This window comes from Harpegnathos saltator, unplaced genomic scaffold (genome assembly GCF_003227715.2).
Source record: "Harpegnathos saltator strain DR-91 unplaced genomic scaffold, Hsal_v8.6 scaffold148, whole genome shotgun sequence".
In the NCBI taxonomy this organism is placed as follows: domain Eukaryota; kingdom Metazoa; phylum Arthropoda; class Insecta; order Hymenoptera; family Formicidae; genus Harpegnathos; species Harpegnathos saltator.
In genome coordinates, this window is record NW_020229926.1 from 633 (window position 1) to 17,021 (window position 16,389).

The 16,389-nt window shown below is 37.0% G+C and overlaps 1 protein-coding gene across 1 annotated transcript; it reads left to right on the top strand.

Moving 5' to 3' along the window:
- Positions 1–6,646: 6,646 nt before the first annotated feature.
- Madm (MLF1-adaptor molecule) lies at positions 6,647–16,323 on the top strand. Its single transcript, XM_011144937.3, has 11 exons — positions 6,647–6,775; positions 8,135–8,221; positions 9,691–9,915; positions 10,020–10,150; positions 10,266–10,360; positions 12,690–12,773; positions 12,859–13,146; positions 13,311–13,470; positions 13,550–13,736; positions 13,833–13,952; positions 14,451–16,323. Exons 1-11 carry the CDS (start codon positions 6,647–6,649, stop codon positions 14,757–14,759), a joined length of 1,815 nt encoding a protein of 604 aa, XP_011143239.1. The 3' UTR covers positions 14,760–16,323.
- Positions 16,324–16,389: the final 66 nt, after the last annotated feature.

Sequence of the window (16,389 nt, forward strand, 5' to 3'; positions counted from 1 at the left end):
GATTGATACAAATTGTTCATTTATCCGCGTTAATTTGATGAAAAAATTAGATATTAAACGGTCCCCGATTTTCGCTACTGATTTATTTTCTCATTGTTTTATAAGACAAAAAAAATTGATACAAATCGTTCGTTTATCCAAGTTAATTTGTTAAATAAGATTAGAGGGGTAAGTACCTGAAAAATGAGAACAAATTGTCATTGCACTTGGACAATTTTTTGACACTGATTTACGGTATTGATCGATATTCGATTTTCGGTACTGATTTACTCTTTCATTTCTCTATAAGAAAAAAAAATTCATACGAATCGTTCATTTATCCGCGTTAATTTGATGAATAAATTAAATATTGATCGGTCTTCCATTTTCGGTACTGACTGATTCTCTAATTTCTTTATAAGAGAATAAAAATTGATACGAATCGTTCTTTTATCCGACTTAATTTGTTGAGTAAATTAGTGGGGTAAGTATCTGCAAGATGAAAACAACTTGTCATTGCACTTAGACAATTTTCTAACGCTGATTTATAGTATTAATCAATATCCGGTTTTCGATACTGATTTAGTCTTTGATTTCTCTATAAAAGAAAAAAAGATTGATACAAATTGTTCATTTATCCGCGTTAATTTGATGAAAAAATTAGATATTAAACGGTCTTCGATTTTCGGTACTGATTTATTTTCTCATTGTTTTATAAGACAAAAAAAATTGATACAAATCGTTCGTTTATCCGAGTTAATTTGTTAAATAAGATTAGAGGGGTAAGTACCTGAAAAATGAGAACAAATTGTCATTGCACTTGGACAATTTTTTGACACTGATTTACGGTATTGATCGATATTCGATTTTCGGTACTGATTTACTCTTTCATTTCTCTATAAGAAAAAAAAATTCATACGAATCGTTCATTTATCCGCGTTAATTTGATGAATAAATTAAATATTAATCGGTCTTCAATTTTCGGTACTGACTGATTCTCTAATTTCTTTATAAGAGAATAAAAATTGATACGAATCGTTCGTTTATCTGAGTTAATTTGTTGAACAAGTTTAGAGGGGTATGTACCTGAAAAATAAGAACAAATTGTCATTGCACGTGGGCAATTTTCTAACACTGATTTATGGTATTAATCGAGATTCGGTTTTCGGTACTGATTTATTTACTCATTTTTTAAAAGACAAGAAAATTCATACGAATCGTTCATTTCTTCGCGTTAATTTGATGAAAAAATTAGGTATTGATCAGTCTTCGGTTTTCGGTACTGATTTATTCTGTCATTTCTTTATAAGAAAAGAAATATTGATACAGATCATTCGTTTAACCGAGTTAATTTGTTGAGTAAATTAGAGGGGTAAGTACCTGAAAAATGAGAACAAATTGTCATTGCACTTGGACAATTTTCTGACACTGATTTATGGTATTAATCGATATTCGGTCGACTTTTCGGTACTGATTTATTTTTTCATTTTTTAAAAGACAAGAAAATTGATACGAATTGTTCGTTTATCCAAGTTAATTTGTTGAATAAGATTAGAGGGGTAAGTACCTGAGAAATGAGAACAAATTGTCATTGCACTTGGACAATTTTCTAACACTGATTTATGGTATTAATCGATATTCGGTTTTCGGTACTGATTTATTTTCTCATTTTTTAAAAGACAAGAAAATTCATACGAATCGTTTCTTCGCGTTAATTTGATGAATAGATTAAATATTGATCGGTCTTCAATTTTCGGTACTGACTGATTCTCTAATTTCTTTATAAGAGAATAAAAATTGATACGAATCTTTCTTTTATCCGACTTAATTTGTTGAGTAAATTAGTGGGGTAAGTACCTGCAAGATGAAAACAACTTGTCATTGCACTTAGACAATTTTCTAACACTGATTTATAGTATTGGTCAATATCCGGTTTTCGGTATTGATTTAGTCTTTGATTTCTCTATAAAAGAAAAAAGATTGATACAAATCGTTCATTTATACGCGTTAATTTGATGAATAAATTCGATATTGATCGGTATTCGATTTTCGGTACTGATTTCTCCTTTCATTTTTCTATAAGAAAAGAAAAAATTCAGACGAATTATTCATTTATCCGCGTTAATTTGATGAAAAAATTAAATATTGAACGGCCTTCGATTTCGGTACTGATTTATTTTCTCATTTTTTTATAAAACAAGAAAAATTGATACGAATCGTTCGTTTATTCTGAGTTAATTTGTTGAATAAGATTATAGGGGTATGTACATGAAAAATAAGAACAAATTGTCATTGCACGTGTGCAATTTTTTGACACTGATTTATAGTATTAATCGATATTCGATTTTCGGTACTGACTTACTCTTTCATTTCTCTATAAGAAAACAGGAAATTAATACGAATCGTTCATTAATCCGCGTTAATTTGATGAAAAAATTAGGTATTGATCGGTGTTCGGTTTTCGGTACTGATTTATTCTCTCATTTCTCTATAAGAAAAGAAAAATTGATACAAATCGTTCGTTTAACAGAGTTAATTTGTTGAGTAAATTAGGGGGGTAAGTACCTGAAAAATAAGGACAAATTGTCATGTACTTGGACAATTTTCTGACACTAATTTATGGTATTAATCAGTATTCAATTTTCGATACTGATTTACTCTTTCATTGTACTATAAGAAAAGGAAAAATTGATATGAATCGTTCATTTATCTGCGTTAATTTGATGAATAAATTAAATTTTGATCGTGCACGATGGGGGCGAGAGGGGGAGGAGGAGGGAGAGGGGGGCGAGAGAGGTGGAGGGGGAGAGAAGGAGGACGAGGAGGATTAAAAGGATGAGAGAGAGAGAGAGAGCGAGGAGAAAGTGTGAAGGAATGGAATGAATGGAGGAAAGCGAAAATCAGCGGTAGGAAATAAGAATTATAGGAGTAACAGCGGCATAGAAATATAGATATATACATATGTATAAAAATAGATGATGAACGAACAATTAATTATAAGAGATAAGCGAGCGAGTAGATGTAAGATATTCGTAAAGTAGATTTAAGGAGGGGCGGGGAATGGGAGTGTGTGTGTGTGTGTGTGTGTGTGCGAGGGAACAGGGGCGAGCGCAATAGGAAGTAAGGAGGAGAGATTATATTGGAAATTGTGACCCCGCCAGGGGAATCAATAAAGTATACATACAATTAAATATTGATCGGTCTTCAATTTTCGGTACTGATTTATTCTTTCATTTCTTTATAAGAGAAAAAAAATTGATACGAATCATTCATTTATTCAAGTTAATTTGTTGAGTGAATTAGAGGGGTAAGTACCTAAAAAATAAGAACAAATTGTAATTGCGCGTGGACGATTTTCTGACGTTGATTTACGGTATTAATCGATATTCGATTTTCGGTACTGATTTACTCTTTCATTTTTTTATAAGAAGAGAAAAATTGATACGAATCGTTCGTTTATTCGAGTTAATTTTATGAATAAGTTAGATATTGATCGGTCTTCGATTTCGGTACTGATTTACTCTTTCATTTCTCTATAAGAAGAGAAAAATTGATACGAATCGTTCGTTTATCTGAGTTAATTTGTTGAATAAGTTTAGAGGGGTATGTACCTGAAAAATAAGAACAAATTGTCATTGCACGTGTGCAATTTTTTGACACTGATTTATGGTATTGATCGGCCTTCGATTTTCGGTATTGATTTATTCTCTCATTTCTTTATAAGAGAAGCAAAATTGGTACGAACCGTTCGTTTAACCGAGTTAATTTGTTGTGTAAATTACGTCAAGTTGTTGTGTAAATTAGCGGTAACTACCTGAAAAATGAGAACAAATTGTCATTGGACAATTTTCTGACACTGATTTACTCTTTCATTGCTCTATAAGAAAAGGAAAAATTGATACGAATCGTTCATTTATCCACGTTAATTTTTTTTTATCATATATAAGTGGTCCATGGGACAATTAAATATTCAAATATATGTTGCCGTATCAATGTCTCCTTTATAATAATTTTGACACGTCTGGAGACACATGATGTATCGTTGCCCCCATTCTCTTCGTCCTGCTTCCCTGTATAAAATGTCGAATTGAAACGTATTAAAAAGTATTGACATTTAGAATATGTCTGAATTCTGAATCTTTTTGATCCGAAGAAAAGGATTGAAAAGTATTAGTTTCCATTAAATTTTACTGCGCTAAATGCGAGACGGTCTCTTTCGCCCGGGTGCCTCACGAGGGAAATTTCTCTGGTACGTCTAAGTCCCGTAAGGCCATCAGTCTTTGTAGTATATCTCGTCGGTGCATAAGGTTTATATTACCTGTACATACATATTTTGAAACATTTTCTTTGGATATTATATCAAACAGATTTTGCGTGTCACGTAATATCCTTCGGACTACACGGACATTATTATTTTGGTCATTTTGATTTCTTTGGTGTTCATTGAATTATCCAGAACGCGCAACTGCCATGTTGAACGACTCAATTGTCGTGTGAAATGTTTCGATTTTCACAAATTCATATAAAATTTTTCATTTTTCACTGATTCACAGAAGTCTTTCACTTTTTATTAGTTCACGCTAGGGAAAAGATTCATGATCGCTGCCCCGAGCAGCTGCAACGCTTTTCGAATCATCTATGTCGGCGCGCTTTTACTCCTCAGATTTCTATCATTAATAACTCGATAATTATTGCGAATCTCGCAAAATGGTATGGGACTTTTATGTTTGTCTCAACCCAATCTACCTTCACACTTCGGGTTGGCAGTACGCTATTATGGTTATAGCACGGACATAAAGCGCCTAAAATGGATGTAGCACGGACTGCCACCATATACAGGTTTTACCGTCGAAACCTGAAAGTGGATGTAGCATCGTAGTTCCCCTCTCAAAATGGATGCAGATGGCGCCCTTTCCCAGTGCGGAAAGTCGGTGTCATCGAAAACACCGCGTTGGCCGCTCTCACGTTCCTCTCTGATAGAAGTAGCCTAAGAAGCGAATAATGGATTTCTTGGTGCCATCTAACGGTATCATGGTGAAACCAGTTTGACTTGACAGATTTGAATGTCGGCTAGGTAGAATTTGAATTTTTATCGAGTAACTCATTATATTCAATAAACTTAAGGCAGTATTATAATCAGATAATTTGATCTCATATTTAAAACAATTTTGAATTTATCTTAAAATTCTGCAAGGACCATTTTATTAGCCTTATTTTTATTACATCGGATAATAAATTGCTGACAATGTCATCATATTCACGCATTATGATTGTTGATTGATTTGAAGAAACTGACAGTTAAGTTAACTATCAATTAGTTTAATTAAAATTTGCAGAAATTGCAAGTTACAAATTATTGTCATCTTAAAGATGACAATAAAGAAAAAACTTAAAGATCTTAAAGATGATAATAATTTGTAACTTGTTTCAAAAATAGTTTTCTTTTTGTCGAAATTGGCTGATTTAAACTTGGTTCCTAAATTCGAATCAAAATTTCCAATAAAAATCGAATTGAAATTTAAATTAAATTTGAATTAAACTCTATTAGCTATATCCGTCAGTTAAATCAACAAGCAGATAGCTTGATTAAAAATAAAATATACAGAAAATCACCTGAAATATCTCAAATATTATATTAAATATCTCATAGTAGCACCTGCAGCACACAGGTTTCGTAAAGTCACACTTAAAAAGAGAAGTAACATTCGGAATATTGTGCAGTTTCCTCAAATAATCAACAGTCATGATGCGTGAATATATGAAGATGACGCACGGGGAGGGGTCGAAAGATCCTAGTGGCCCTACGCCTAGTAAATGCTAAAGTATCTACTTATCACTATTTGTTACCGAAAGATAAAAGGCTGGACAGACGGACTAGTAGTCCAGGTTGATGCTCCAATCACATACACCGGTGTACCGTTATCAACGTGTCGCCGGTCGCTGGTCGCTAGATGGTGCCACAGTAGCGGCAAAAGGGGTGCGGCGCGAACGCAACACGGCGATCGCCATACTGGGCGAACGTGACCGAAGACACAGCGAAAATGAATGCCAGAGTGTGTGTCACATCGGGGCAGTCTCGCTGGTAATAGAGAGGTTTTATTTTGACAGTGCGATAGGCGTGCGGCTAGCGCGATGTCCGGCACCGCAGCGCGTCCCTGAGCGAAGCCGTGCAGCGCCGATACGCGCCCGTCCACCGCGTAAGATCAGAAATATCGCCGCTCCGGGTCTCAGCCAGACGGGAGGACGGGGGGACGACGAGCGGTCCGTGCTGTGTGTGTACCTGCATGTGTCACTGCGAGTGAGTGCAGTTTGGCCCCAGGACCGTCGCGTATCTATACATTGCTTCGCTCAAGCCGAGGTTCAGTGTTTGTCGACTGTGACGTTCTCGTTGCCGCTATCACCGTCGTCGTCGTCATCGCCGCCACCGCTGCCGTGGTCGACGCCAACTGGTCGCTCCTGCTGTTGCTACTGCTCTACCGCTACCGTTACTGCTGCTGCTGTTTTTCACTCTACGTCCGCGTGCACGCTCGTCCCAAGTTCACTACTCGTCGCCGGTCGTTATCGCGTCAACAGCCCGATGCGAGAGTGAGAGACACTACGTCGTCGCCACCGATGAGTTTGGCCTGCTGTTCGCCGCTGCCGCTCTAACTAATCGCAAGCGTGTGTGATGCCCGGGAGCCGCTCCAGCACGGACCCAGAGCACAAGTCACCGCGGGAAAGTGGTGAAGATTCCGAGGATGAGAGCGAGATCCTGGAAGAGAGCCCATGCGGGCGGTGGCTAAAGCGTAGGGAAGAGGTACGCATCCTACTCACCCAGCTGATGATTCCTCAGCTGATAGATGTACTATAATCTTGCATGGCTATGTTGCGACTTGTATCATACCAGCTGCTTGTATCGTATGTACAGCTTGTAGTTTTCAGGAATATGCTAAAAGTCCCAAGGATATTGTGATATTATCCCCGAAACATGAAACGATCTCTCTAATCTAACTTGGGTGCCTTTGGTATTCTTAAGTGTTGCTTCTTATCATTACCATTTTCAGTACAATTAATTGTGCCAGTAAGATAGTGGAAACTATTATGAAGATTTTAGCTTCTACAGTCTCGACATATTTATCATTGTTAAACATAGATTATGGGCTTCCTTAGATATACAGATCTTGGATTGGTCTTAAGTGCTTGAATCATTAAGGCTTATGTGCATTTTAGATTCTTGATATTGCTAGAATTATGTGTTCAGATTGTTCCATACGGTATCAGATTGTTGCTGATATTTCTGAATAAATATTTTAATAAGTTCGTATGCAACTCATAAATGATGATAAAAATATATATATATTGCGATATATTAACTGTCTCGGTAGGTCTTAAAGATCAATGTTTTCATAATATACTACAATATAGCACTATACAAGAGACTATAATTTGTAAGACATAAAGTTTGTAAACATACAACTACTCATACTACAGCTTCTATTTAGACCCCTATTTTATACCTCTTGTTGCTATTTATAGATATCTTTTGAGATAGTACCATTGACGTAAATTTGCTTAATAAGCTTTTGTCTCAATATTGTAGTATAATAAATATCAGGACAATGTATTTCGGGTTGCATTTATACAGGTGGACATATGTACACAGATGGTTCTGTTGTAAAAAACTTCTAGATCATTAAGAGATTTGCTTCTGCGCGACGCAAAATATCTTTAGAATATTGTTTCTCTTGTAGTCTCTCCCTTGTTATTTAGCACGCTTCATCTGTGTCTTAGCCTGTACCAAATTGTTGGCACAAACATCTCACCAATATTAGGGGTCCTTTCATATTTTATTCTAAAATTAGATCACTGACGTCTTGTTATCAAATGTTCAGATCAATCAAATTATTTTGGTCATGTTTACTTACCACACGCTGATGCTTTCCAACATCTTTTGAGATGTATACACACATTTATACATATGTATGTATATATATATGTGTGTGTGTGTGTGTGTATATATATATATATATGTATATATATTGCTTCACGCAAAATAGGATTATAGATTGCGTTATACGTGCATTTACGCATTTACAGATATGTCGCATTATAGACATGTCGCATATCTGTGTATCTACATATTTTGCGTTAATCATAGAGAATATATCAATTTCAGGTATATGTAGGTTCTAAATCCACGATAGCTGAAGGTACTAACTTTGGATCGACAAGAGGAGCTGAAAACGAAGTCACTGAAATGGAAGTATGTACATTAGGAAACAAAAGACGAAATAATTTTTGTATTTGGTCATACTTGTGTTTTGAGTTGGCTTATTTTTTCAAACTAATCCTCGCAGTGGTCATTTATAATTTATTTTCTGCTGTATAGTATTTATAGGTATCTTTCTAAATATAGATTAAGTTAGAGAGAGGGAGAGAGAGAAGGAGAGAAAAAGAGAGCGCAGAGTTTTTAGAGAGATAAAGATAGTAATAATTCGCAAACGCATTATTCTATTAAGCTCAGGCTGGATACATTATTGCCGTAAATACCTTCAGTGGCGAACCCTCTCCTCAGAATCGCTCCCCCTCCCAGGATTCCTGGCAAGGTCACATCCATGTAATAGTAAATAGGCATGAAATCGTTTCAACGTCACTTTAAGTACGTTTAAAATGGACGATTACAGTAATACAATCCATTATGCTATATATAGAGAGACTAGCAGATTGTGTTGGAAGTACCCGCCCAGAGCTTTCGTCACAGCTTACAATACGCATTTATAATACACGAGTATATTTACATAGTACTCGGAATAGTCAAATATCCGGTTAATAGCCTTGAATTCGATTCAGTATCTGTCTACTTGGATGTACATATACACATGTTATTGTATGTTTATATATATATATAAAACTTTACATTGCATCCAACAAATTCAGTCCTAAGGGTTTTACATGTCTCTGCATTTGCAATAGCCAGAAACTTCAAAACAATATTCAAAACAATCAGACGCTTGAGTAACGGCCATAGACCATAACAGATTTATAGTTTGCTCAGGTATCTGACTTCAACATCGACTACAACTGACTTCACTAAATGGCATTAAACGGCACTATTGTAACTGATATATCGCAACCAAGTCATAGAAGGAGTTCTTTCAGTGACAAAACCTTGCAGCTTTTTCTAAAGAAACTCTATACGAGTCGTTTACACGACTTTCGTAAACACGTTGAGCTAGGAAACAAAGTTGGACGATTACAGTAATGTAATTCATGTGCTATATATAGAGAAATATATAGTTGGTTGTCTTGAAATAATTCACCCAGAGGCTGTTACAAGCAACAGAACTCTGGGTTGGTATGCCCAAGTATGCGAGTAACAGGTCTGGAAAATCTAAATATTCCTATAATACCTGTGGATTCCATTAACCTGGATAACGACCTGATACTTTCTTAAATACAGATATAAATGTATATCCAATGACTCATATAGCCTTTACATAGTTTATCTATATTTTATCTATATCTACACTTACAGTAGAGAAGGATGTGAAACCAATATCCGAGAAAGTCAAGTACTCGTTCAAAAAGTAACGCTATTATATCAACAATTCTTATAAGAAGAAAACTTTAATTTCTTTTTTTCTGACCTAAAGGAAATAGACAAGTCGTTGATCTTAGTTGCAAATACATCGGACCATGAAACAAAGATACGAGACTAGTCTTTGCTTTCAGGTGGAACAAAGCGATGTTCCGGGAATCGATTGTGCTTATCTGGCAATGGATACGGAGGAAGGAGTTGAGGTGGTATGGAATGAGGTGCAATTCTCGGAAAGAAAAAATTTCAAAGCCCAGGAGGAAAAGATACAGCTCGTGTTTGAAAACCTTACGCAGCTGGAGCATCCTAACATTGTTAAATTTCATAGGTATTGGACAGATACTCACAATGACAAGCCCCGAGTAAGTGAATTAATTAATCATCCTATCATGGTTGTAACGAAAATTGTAATTTTCTACGTGAGAATACTGCTGAAATTCATTTTTCCTATTCCGTTACTCTCCAGGTTATATTTATAACGGAGTATATGTCGTCCGGATCCCTGAAACAGTTCCTAAAGCGAACAAAGCGCAATGTAAAAAAGTTGCCTCTACAAGCGTGGAAACGGTGGTGTACGCAAATACTTTCTGCACTCAGGTAATACAAATAATATAGTTTGTGACGTTGATATCTATAATATCAACAGATAAGAGCGCATTTTTCAAAGGATCAATCTTTCATGCGTTTGCTTACACATGTCGCAATGTTTCAGTTATCTGCATTCCTGTTCACCTCCCATTATCCACGGGAATCTTACCTGTGACACTATATTTATTCAACATAACGGACTTGTAAAAATTGGTTCAGGTAAGTACTCTTGTAAGAGAAAGAAAAAAAAGTAGTAGAATGAACTTTTTCTGCTAATATCAAATACAGAATGCATACGGGAGTATCATTTTGTATTGAAAACAAACTCAGATAGAGCGTGTATCCATCTCTGATATCTGAATTTGTGCCTGGTAATACTGCAAAAAAATGCAGACTGTCGCACGACAGAATTGTCATTTCCTGTATGAAAGTAATTGTTGTATATATAGCAAGACGAGAGACTATGCTAGGTATCCCCCATCTTCTCGTTCACAGGGTTGTCAGAAGCTTATATCTTTGTTTTGTCGTAATCTCTCATGGGAGAAAAGCAAATATTATGCCGTGCGATCTCTAATTGTCTGAGAAATGCAGAGAAAAGAAATAACTATATTCTTACTGGTATTCGTTCCGCTTATATGTATGAAGTACAAGGCGAAGTAGGTATTTCCGGAATTGTATTATGTGTTTTCTAGTTACTCGTTACTCAGCTGAAGTAAATACGATTTATATGACTCAGCCTGTTGACCGAATAAGCAACGTGGCGAATAACATGATTTGTCATTATTACTGTGTGATATTACTGCGTGTCAGAATAGATGCATCCCTGAAGTGACACAGGCACACGTGATCACACATGATGAAAATATTTGTTTTGTTTCTTTATATAAATGATTATATTTGACTCCGTCGTGTCTCACGAGAAAATTATCACAGATACACAACTGTAAGAGACATAGCGTTACTTCTCTCTGTCTTTATACCCAAACGAATACTGCGAAACCATGTTTGCTAATATATATTCAACAGGAACGCATCAAACGTGATGTTTACTAATCTAATTTGTACATAGCAAAATTTCCGTTATTTTTAGCATAAATATCATCCGCTATATACATATATAGACTATAGAAATGTATAAATCGTGTGTGTGTGTGTTACGAATAGAGAATTGATCATGACTACACGGGAATGAGTGTGGTTTTATCGAATTGTTAAATTCGAATTTACAAATGGTGCTTAGAATTACACATGTGCATACATATTGTTGCTCTCTTTTCGTCTATCTAGATTATAACACGTTTGCCTATAATTCTATTGTAACATTAGTAACATGAGTCCATTAGAAAGATTGTGTTTAAACTGCCTTTTCATATTAGGAGTAACTTGAGTCCTCATTTTTAATTGTAGCAAATAGGCATAATCTAGATAATGAAAAAAACACAGCAAAGCCTCCGTGAAGAGAGAGGAAGTACGAATCGTACTTTCGTACCCGTCCGGAGGATAGAATCCACCAACGTCGGTGTCCTTCAATTGGTGTAATTGTCAAAGGTGGTGAATTTCAAGAAAAAAACATTTGGCAGATTGTGTGTCGTCAACTATTGCCAGCTAAGTAAATTAGGCATAGAGAGGTAAACAATTTCTATACTAATTTTAAGTAGTTTCATTAAACGGAGAGAATTGTGCGGAATAATTGAAATTTGTTTTAGTTACGTTATATAGTGCCACTATGTCGCACTACTTATTCTTCTGATTATTAATTGTATTTTAACTAAGGAGGGCAAAGCGCTCGCGATGTGTGTCTCTTTGTCCTCCTCACAATCACCTAGCGCACGCATTTTCATTGTACTTCAATATTTTTCTCTCTTCTTTTTTTTTTCTCTCATACCCTTTCAAATCCCCGATCAAGAAGGGTTCCTCAAAGGTTTTCCTCTCAAAGGGCTCCGCTCCCCGCATACTTGTTTTGATTTAATGAAAGTGGCTCTTGTTAGCAGAATCACTGTAATCACGATTAAAACATATGCGAGTAAATTATTTGTTTAAACGAAATAACAGCTCACTTTTTGTTTGTGTGTTTGTGTTTTCAAAAAAAAAAAAGAAAAAGAAAAAAGAAAGGAAAAGAAAAAAGAACACATGTTTCTCTTTTCAGAAATACTTTCACATTTGTACATGCGAGAATTATTAACTGTATGAGGGCTCAAGTTACTCTTAGGATTAAATTTTCAGCCAGAACACAATTTTTCTAGAGAGAGGTTTATTCATTCATCTCGAGTAGCCAGCAGACATATAACACGCAAGTGGATACGGCTTTTAAAAGGAGTAACCGAGGTATCCGATAGATAGAACAATTACCGGAAACTATACGAGCCTCGTGCTTTGACTGACGCCCGTTTTTACCCACATGCAGAATCCTGTCTGGTGGCTGCCCCACAACCAAAATTTTTCTAACACATCGTCGAATACTTTCACATTAATATGTCATTTTTATGTTGACGCTTTGCTTGGGACGGAGTGTCTTGTGAAAACGGCAATAATCTCCTTCTAATTACAGTGGCGCCAGATGCGATTCATCATCACGTCAAGACCTGTAGGGCGAACATGAAGAATATGCATTTTGTGGCCCCAGAATATGGAAGTGAGTATACGTGTCTCGGCGGTGGTGTCGTGCGCGCACCCCGATTGTACGTCGATTAACGTCGCCGCTCATTGTCTTTTTCAAGATTCCGTCACACCAGCCATAGACATTTATTCATTCGGGATGTGCGCTCTGGAAATGGCCGCGCTGGAAATTCAGGGAAACGGTGATACGGGTACAATCGTTACCGAAGAGAACATCCGGAAGACAATAGAATCTTTAGACGATGTTCAACAAAAAGATTTTATTCGTAAATGTCTTCAGGTGGACCCGCTTAGTAGACCGAGTGCGAGAGAGTTGCTGTTCCATCCCGTTCTATTCGAAGTACACTCTCTTAAGCTGCTCGCAGCGCACGCCTTGGTCAATTCAGCCAGTAAGTCGAGGAGCGTTCTCCCTCCATACGATACCTCCGAATTATCTATTGCTTTATGATTAGGCTAAGAGACAGTAATTAATAAGGGCCACACATTCCAAGAATGCTAGCTACGACGATCTTGTTCATATTGACTCTCACGCGTTGATGTCGATTTTCTGTAGCCAACATTTCGGAAACAATCACAGACGAAGTGTTGCAAAGGCTATATGGACCAGACACTGTAGTCGCCGAAATAAAATATCAAGGGATGCCCCCGCAGCAAATTCGGTTAAGTGATATCCCCGTTACGGAAAAGTTAGAAAAATTTGTTGAGGATGTAAAGTGAGTATCTCAGTCATGTCGGGATCGTCTGTTTCTTCTTGATAACTTGCTTGACCAGAATCCATTTCACCTTCGTCAGATACGGAATATATCCATTGACTGCATTTCTGGCGAAATTACCGCCGCCCGTTCGATCGAGGGCGATATCGCCCGAGGTGACAGAATCGGTTAAGTCGGTCACGCCCGAGCCCGTGGACGTGGAGTCTCGAAGAGTAGTTAATATGATGTGTAATGTTAAACCTAGAGAAGAAAGTAGTGAATTACTTGTAAGTGCTAGGCTGGACGCCGAGAGCATTCTAATTAGTAGTAGACGGCCTGCGAACGAGCTAGTAAGCACTCTTTTATATCTGTGTGTCTTGCAGATGACAATATTGTTACGAATGGATGACAAGATGAATAGACAGTTAACATGTCCTGTGAGCCAAATGGATACTTCGATGCTTCTCGCACAGGAACTTGTACATTTTGGTTTTATTAACGAGGTAAATGTTCTCCCTCGTGTCCTGTATCAGTCACGAATATGTACCTCTGACCTATGAGACAAGGAGAAGAGAAAACTGGCCAATGAACCAACACAGAACGGGAATTCATTCTCATTATTGTTTCCGTGAATATCGCGGCAACATTGCGTTATCATAGAAACTAAATGTTTTTAATAATTTTCATAATTTTAATCATTATTTTTCATCATTAGTTTTGACAATTTTAGTCGCAACTTTGAATCTTGACCTCAATGAATCGAGCTGTGTTATTGTGTTTATATTCGCAAGCTTCGACTTGTATCGGCTCTTGTTGATCAAGTACTTTCTGTTTCATTGAAAATGCAAGAAGCCCCCGATATCGCGTTAATCGTTGATTGAATATGCGGCAGAAAGAGAGATAGAGAGAGAAGGAAAGAGAGAGAGAGAGAGAGAGAGAGAGAGAGATCTTGCAGAGTGCTTATTTTTGGAACATACATTTTACACATGATCCTATTGCAGAACGATCGTGATAAAATAGCCAATTTAATCGAAGAGGCATTGAGGAGATACTTCAACAAGCAAATGGTAACACCGGGAATGGTATCGTTAACCAATCTTCCTACTCAAACTACTCTATTGCTGCCTGGTCCGGAATTTCCATGCTTGCAACACTTCGACAATTCCGTGTGCAACGCCGCCGCAGTGTCCAATAGTGATAGTGCAACTAACCTGCTGCCAAAAACCTCAGGTATATCCGTGTCAAGTAACAAAACGAATAAGCTTCACGACGACACAGAGCCGCCGACGATCACCGAAAGCGGCAGTTAACCATCCAGGACGTCTGATAACTCAGTTCACTGTGCCACTTTGCACGCTTTATGTATAGACTGGCTATGTATTTTTATATTTAAGTGAACAGAAGGGGGAAAGATGGGGGGGTGGGAGAAGGAGAAGGAGAATGGAAGTAAAGATGGGAGGGTGCCGTGGCTACACCTCTAAACTGACTGCAAGAAAAACAAGAAGTTAGGAATCGCTTAGCGTCTTTACTTTCGTTTCAGTCTGTCGAAGTCAACGGTTCTGTTGTCAAATTATATCGGTTCTCTGTATTTTAGAATTTTTTTACATTATATAGGTATGCGAATAAATTAAAGAAAATGTACGAATCTAATGTAAAAAAGACCAAATACTTGTGATTGTACGATTAAGAGGGCAGTTAGAAGTCCGCTGGTTATCGATTCGTATCTTCACACGCAGCTGTGTGTACGATTTGATATTTAACTGTTGTAATTTACTCATTGGGATGCAATTATGAGAGAGGAGAGAGAGAGAGAGAGAAAGAGAGAGAGAGAGAGAGAGAGAGAGAGGGAGAGAAAGAATAAAAGAAAGAGAAAGCTCACCACGTCCCTTGTAACGGTCTCGTAGAGAATTACGAAGTTTGGAAAATTAAAAAAACCCGTTCGGAATTTCATAGTCTGCGTTTTTCAGAACGACGACGGCGTTCATCGTGACATTTATTTTATGCATGTACAAAAATCGACTGGAATCAATACTTGATCATGCGTACAAAATTACTCTTTTGTACAATTATCGATTGGATCGATTAATATTAAAGAAAGTACCGTATGGGAGCTTGAATATTATTTCGGACGAGTTTCGATGTTTCATCGCGCTCTTGTCGTCTCTCTCGCCAAAATACTCAGCGTGTCGTAAAGTCTAAAGTGTAAAAGTGTGTCGAGCGAATGTGAGCGGCGTTCGCCGAGAGGAAGAGAGAAGGTGACAGCGGCGTACTCGTTCGTTTACCATGTTGTTCTTTCTTTTTTGTTTTATTCTTAGTTACACATAGACCAGATCGCGATTTAATACCGGCTCAAATAGATCTTTGGTGGTAACTCGGATGAAGCCACGGCCCTACTATACTTGGGTATTATTGATGTGATTAAACCAAGGTTATTAAATCTCGATAAAATTAGCTGAAATCCTTGTAAATACTTTATATTTTTAAGAAAAATCTGTTGACACACACAGAAAACTAGTCATATAGGTATATTCGAGTGCTAACAGACTAACACAGATCTTATTACGTCTTTTGCATTTATAACACGTGCTTGGCCAAGAGAGATACTGCTCCAATTTCATACCTCCGTCGAATCGATTTTCAGTGACGCATTTCTCATTAAGTAAACGACTAACCCTACTAGAGGTAACTACTACAAACAACAACATAAACACTTCGATCTTAAGTATGTAAGTAGATTATCAAAACTGAATTAAATGTGTATAGCTTTATAATACAAATTATAAATGATGAAAAAAAAGGCGCGCGATGACTGACTCGTGGATATTATGAAAGGGCTGTACGATGACAGTGATAAATAAATACTTTAACTCGGAATTTTTTTCACAATACCATTATACTCTCGGACTACACCGCCTTCGCCGCTCGCGAACGCTTACGTCG